Source organism: Merops nubicus, unplaced genomic scaffold (assembly GCF_000691845.1).
Source record: "Merops nubicus isolate BGI_N331 unplaced genomic scaffold, ASM69184v1 scaffold39739, whole genome shotgun sequence".
Classification (NCBI taxonomy): Eukaryota; Metazoa; Chordata; class Aves; order Coraciiformes; family Meropidae; genus Merops; species Merops nubicus.
In genome coordinates, this window is record NW_008633759.1 from 1,704 (window position 1) to 8,139 (window position 6,436).

At 52.8% G+C, this 6,436-nt stretch overlaps 1 protein-coding gene across 1 annotated transcript; it reads left to right on the forward strand.

Moving 5' to 3' along the window:
* Window positions 1-220: 220 nt before the first annotated feature.
* On the forward strand, window positions 221-1,856 carry FEM1B (fem-1 homolog b (C. elegans); the record flags this gene model as incomplete). The annotated part of the gene is made up of 1 exon (XM_008948351.1): window positions 221-1,856. A coding segment is annotated over one exon (1,636 nt), but the record flags the coding sequence as incomplete, so codon positions are not given.
* Between the last annotated feature and the right edge of the window lie 4,580 nt (window positions 1,857-6,436).

Below are 6,436 nucleotides of genomic sequence, written 5' to 3' on the forward strand. Positions count from 1 at the left end.
GGAGCAATCTCCCCAGGGCAGTGGTGGAGTCACCACCCCTGGAGGGGTTTCCAAGCTGTGGAGATGTGGTGTGAGGGACGTGGGGCAGTGGGCACCTGGCCGTGCTGGGTTGATGGTTGGACCTGAAGATCTTAGAGCTCTTCAGGACGACTCTCTACCCCCTCCCCACTCTGTTCAGGAGCAGGGATGGAACCTCTTCTCTCCACCCTTCCCCTTCCAGCTTCGTCATCGACGGGGCCACGGCGCTGTGGTGCGCGGCGGGCGCGGGGCCCTCCGGGGTGGTGAAGCTGCTGGTGAGCCACGGCGCCAACGTCAACCACACGACGGTGACCAACTCCACCCCCCTGAGGGCAGCCTGCTTCGACGGGCGCCTGGACATCGTCAAGTACCTGGTGGAGAACAACGCCAACATCAGCATCGCCAACAAGTACGACAACACCTGCCTGATGATCGCCGCCTACAAGGGCCACACGGAGGTGGTGAGGTACCTCCTGGAGCAGCACGCCGACCCCAACGCCAAGGCCCACTGCGGGGCCACGGCCCTGCACTTCGCCGCCGAGGCCGGGCACTTGGAGATCGTCAGGGAGCTGGTGAGGTGGAAGGCCGCCATGATGGTCAACGGCCATGGGATGACCCCCTTGAAGGTGGCCGCCGAGAGCTGCAAGGCTGACGTGGTGGAGCTGCTGCTGGCCCACGCCGACTGCGACCAGAGGAGCCGCATCGAGGCTCTGGAGCTCCTGGGGGCTTCCTTTGCCAACGACAGGGAGAACTACGACATCGTCAAGACCTATCACTACTTGTACTTGGCCATGCTGGAGAGGTACCGGGACGGCGAGAACGTCATCGAGAAGGTCGTTCTGCCCCAGATCGAAGCTTATGGGAACAGGACTGAGTGCAGGACTCCTCAGGAGCTGGAGGCCATTCGGCTGGACAGGGATGCCCTCCACATGGAAGGGCTCATTGTGAGGGAGAGGATCCTGGGCTCGGACAACATCGACGTCTCTCACCCCATCATCTACCGGGGCGCCGTTTACGCCGACAACATGGAGTTCGAGCAGTGCATCAAGCTCTGGCTCCACGCCTTGCACCTGAGGCAAAAAGGCAACAGGAACACTCACAAGGACCTCCTGAGGTTCGCTCAGGTCTTCTCTCAGATGATACACCTGAACGAGCCCGTGAAGGCCAAGGACATTGAGAGCGTCCTGAGGTGCAGCGTCCTGGAGATCGAGCAGGGCATGGCCCGCATCAAAACCACCCAGGACTCCGACCTCCACACCGCCCTGGACAACTACGAGTGCAACATTTTCACCTTCCTCTACTTAGTCTGCATCTCTACCAAGACCCAGTGCAGCGAAGAGGATCAATCCCTCATCAACAAGCAGATCTACAACCTCATCCACCTGGATCCCCGCACGCGGGACGGCTCCAGCTTGTTGCACCACGCCGTCAACTCCAGCACCCCCGTGGACGACTTCCACACCAACGACGTCTGCAGCTTCCCCAACGCCCTGGTCACCAAGCTCCTCCTGGACTGTGGGGCCGACGTCAACGCCGTGGACGGCGAGGGGAACAGCCCTCTCCACGTCATCGTCCAGTACCACAGGCCCATCAGTGACTTCTTGACCTTGCATTCCATCATCATCAGCCTGGTGGAGGCCGGCGCTCACACGGACATGACGAACAAGCAGAAGAAAACCCCTCTGGATAAAAGCACCACGGGGGTGTCCGAAATACTCCTTAAAACTCAAATGAAGCTGAGTCTCAAGTGCCTGGCTGCCCGAGCAGTACGGATCTATAACATCAGCTACCAAAACCAGATCCCCAGAACTCTGGAAGAGTTTGTGAAGTTTCACTAGGTTGGGTGAAACCTTTCGTGGCGGTGCTATCGGGGAGGGGAGGGGGGGGTGACATCACTTGCAGGCAGCAGGATGCTTGTGTGTCCACAGAGTCGGTGTGTTCTTTTGGTTTGGGGTTCCTCTGGATTCAATCTGCAGGTCTGGGGAGGAGGGAGAGGGGAGGAAAAAAAAAAACCCACCTCGTTTTCCTGTAGTCAAAAGCTTTGGGGTCGTTTCTTTTGATAAGAATCTCTTCATTCTCTTTCATGTTTTACAACCCAAATGAAAAGGATCCCGGATGTAACTCGTGCAGAATGTTTTGTTTCCACTACACCTCTCCCCTGGGTGTTTTGCAGCAGAATGCTTTTGGTGGTTCCTCCCAAAAGGCACCTCAGAAAAGCTCCCCAGCTTCAGGCGTTTGTTTGCAAACTTGGAGAGAGGTGAGGGTAAAAAAAAAAAACACCAAACAATTGGCAGTGTTGTGGTAGCTGATGAAAAGCGACGTCTGGACTCTGGACGTGCAGAGCAGTAAAATGCTCTCATACCTCACCATCTTCTTAGGCCTTTCAGTCAATGCTGAAGATGTTGGTAAAGTTTTAAGATTTTATTTTTATGAATGAAGCGTTCGACAGCAGTTCTCAGCAGCTACAGACGTGTGGAATGCTCTGTTAGGAAATACAGGTTTAAATTCAGCTTTCTCATAATGGTTGAGCTATCAAGCTCTTCATTGACACTAAGTCTTGAAAATGAAACAAAAAAAAAAAAAAAAGCCAAACTTTTGAAAGAGGAACTGGCACCAAGTCAACTAGAGTCATGGTTTCTTTTTCTGTCGCCACGTCGCTCATATCTCAACATCATGCATGGATACCTAGAAAATGGGGAGGGTGTTTGTGTTTGTGTGTGTCCCAGCATTTCAAAAGGCTTTTAACTTGGGAGTTTTTTTGGTTCTTTCAATGATCCACACGCACCTTTTTGACCCAAAAGTCTGTCAAGCTGCACTCTTGGGTTCCAAACGCTGTATCTTCCTAACGGGGCAGCCAAAGAGAGTCTTCCTTGAAAGGGGCTTTTCCAAGGAGTCTGTGCCTCCCTGAATTGGACTCCAGGATTTTTTTTTCCATGGGTTTTTACTCCTTTCTTGATGAAATTCTGATTTTTTAAAAAAAAAACCCCACAATAGTCCTATCATCAGCTCTTTTATGATAAGCAACTGATTGTACAATAACCCCCGTTGCTTGAGAAAATGCTTCTCCTTGGTAGAAGCTGCAGATGCTCTGCCAGGAAAAATGTCCCTTGTTCTGACAGGCTACTGAAAACTCTTGTTTCTTTTACACGCAGCTTTTTAACTGTCAGAGGATGAAAGAATGTTCTGTAGGGTGGTTTTTTGGTTTTTTTTTTTAAACAATCTGGGTAGAACTTTCAGGCGAGATTTGGGCACACGTTTGTATGACAAATAAATAAACATTGAATGTGGAATTTGGCTTTCAAACTCTGAATTTTTGGCCTAGGGCTGTGCTGTTCAGAGCCTTGTGGCACCACGTGTGCTGGTTGTTGGGTCTTCTTCAAGGGGTTAGCTCTAGAAATAGGGTGTTTTCCAAGCCTCAAACTTTGCTCTGCTAGAAACTAGCTCCTAAAACAGAAAAAAAATCCTGTTGCTTGTATCTCAGGTAGGTTGGACTTAAAAAATCATGACTCTTGCAGTTGAATGTCAGGAAAATTGGCAAATTCAGCCACGTGGGGCCTTAATACAACCAGGGGTTGCTGCATTAAGGGAAAGTGTCAGTGTTCCTGTGAGTTGTCACCCTGAATCTCCTGTGAGCTGAGATGGATTCACCCAGAGCCACCTGGAAAGATGCAGCAGAGTCCATCAGGGCTCTTGGTGTCCTGGGACCACCTCTCTGAGTCTGGAAATTCCTGTCCAGTGCATTCCTCTGTCCAGAGGGATGCACTTTAGAGCTGAGCTCAAGCAAAGGGCAGTGCCACCAGCCATGGAGGGAGCTGCAGGATTTGATACTGAATTTGGCCTACGCCACCAACAGCAAAGGAAGCAGTTGAGGGAGGGGATCCTGCCCCTCTGCCAGCTCTGGGGAGACCCCCCTGCAGTGCTGGGGCAGCTCTGGAGTCCTCAGCACAGCAGAGGCCCTGTCCGAGGCTGCCCAGAGAGGTGGTCGCTGCCCCATCCCTGGAACCATCCCAGGTGAGGTTGGCCGGGGCTCTGAGCACCCTGCTCTAGCTGCAGATGTCCCTGCTCCCTGCAGGGGCTGGACTGGGTGACCTTGAAAGGTCCCTTCCCACCCAAACCACTCTGGGATTCCATGATTCTATGCTTTCACAAGTCTTTGGGTCAACTATACTTAACCCATGGTCCTTAGTAGCTGGCCCTGGCATTGTGTAGCTGCACAGCAAACTGGGTTGTTTGTCCACACCCCACCCCTCCATCCCCACCCCCCCCTGTGCTCCCATTTCCCCATTTTCTCCAACCTGCTGTATTCCCAGCAGGGTTTTCCAAATTAGGCCCTGCTGGGGCCACCTTGTTCATGATGGGTCAAGGTGCAGAGTTAATTAATGATTTCCTCCATATGATGATGATGATGATGAGAGCTGCTTCTTCTCCGTGGGGTCAAGCAGGGCAGGTGAGGAGACCCCATTTCACTGAGGCTTCCCCCAGTGCAAGGGAGAGGTTGTGAACCCAAGCACCCCGTGGAGCAGCTCAGCACCTTTCCCTGTGCTGTTCTGAGCTGAATGGATGGAAGCTGCTGCTGCAAGTGGCTTTGAGCAGGCTGTCCACAGCTACAAACCTCTGGGTGGTGTAACCTGCAGACAGAAGTGTTGATGCTTTGATGCCCTGCGTGGATATAAAGAAGGACTTTGAGGGGCTGGAGTGTGGCCAGAGAAGGGCAACGAAGCTGCTGGGGAAGGGTCTAGAGCCCAAGGGGGGGGAGGAGCAGCTGGAACAAGGGACAGGACAAGAGGAAACAGCCTCAAGTTGCCCCAGGGGAGGTTGAGGTTGTCCCTGAGGAACAATTTGTTCCCCTGGAGGGTTGCCCAGGGCTGTGCCAGGCTGCCCAGGGCAGTGGTGGAGTCCCCACCCCTGGAGGGGTTTCCAAGCTGTGGAGATGTGGTTTGAGGGATGCGTGGTTGGACTTGATGATCTGAAAGGTCTTTTCTATCCCAAAGGCTCGGATGATTCTCTGATACATAAGCAGGTACACACCCCCCTGAGCTGGGGCACAGGGTCCTCTGTGGGCACAGCTGGAGCTGCTGTCTCTCAAACACTCACTTCTATACATCCCCCCCCCACACAGCTCTCTCTACACACACCTGTACGTAGATCCAGATTCTCACACACACAAACACCCCCCCAGAACCCCCCCAAGCTGCTGCTGTGGGCAGGGCTGCCCCAGGCTGGGGATATACAGACACACAGACATCAGATGGTTTGGGTTGGAGGGCAGATCATCTGGTTCCACCTCCCACTAGACCAGGTTGTTCCAAGCCCCATCCAACCTGGTCTTGAACACCTCCAGGGATGGAGCATCCACAGCTTCCCTGGGCCAGCGTCTCACCACCTTCAGAGTGCAGAACTTCTTACATCCAACCTCAATTTCCCCCATTTGAACCCATCACCCCTCATCCTATGGACTAGAGGCTCCTACAGGCCCTTGTGCCAGCAGCCCCCGACCCCCAAAACCCAATACAGACAGGGAGCAGAGCCTCTTTCTTTGTAAAATACTGTATTTTTAATCCTTCCAAAACACGACGACAGTATTTAACAACCTCCACCATGCTTTCTTTTTTTTTCACCCATAAAAATTAACACCAGCATAAATAATTCCCTTATGCCAAAAGAAAGATTTTTGTCCACCAGCACCGAGCCTCTGGCTCCGTGTGACCCCGAATCTGTACAACTATCATACACGTGTGGCCCCTTGCTGGACACGAGCTCTTCAGCACTGCTCAGTTTGGAGAAAACCCTTCAAATGGGGGGGGTTGATTGAGTCTTTTTTGAAAATTTTCTTTGTTTTCCCTCCTTTGCTTCAACGGGGAAATGGTTTTGGACTAAGTCTGTACAGCTGGACACTGGAGAGTTGCATTAAGGTGCTTTAATTTGCTGTCCTTTGTATTCAGTGCATTAAGAAGAAGGGAAATTCAAATCTCCACCCCGTGACTCTGGCTGAGGAGCACAGAGCAGCTGGAGAGCTGTGGACCAGCAGAGCCCAGCAGTTTGCTACAGCCCAGCCATGGAAACCAGCAAAACCCCCCCTTGATTTATGTTTTTTTTTTTTTAAGGCTATGCTCTTTTTCTGGCAGATTTTTGCAGCCCTGTGGCTCTGGGGCACGTTGCTTTGGTGGCCCCTCCATCCCCACGTCGCTGCCACCTCCTCCCAAACCCAGTTGGAAGCCCCTCTGGCTGCAGCACGGGCTCAGGGGTCTTTGGTCTGTGTCGGGTGGGGCTTTGGGTTTTGGCTTTTGGAGCTGTTTAGGTGATTTCACGTGAGGGGGGAAGTCCTCTCATCTCGATGCAAACCCAAGTTCAGCACCTAAATCCCTGGGCATCGAGGAGAAGCTGTGTGAGGGGCTGGGAGGGGCCCGGGGGGCTCCAG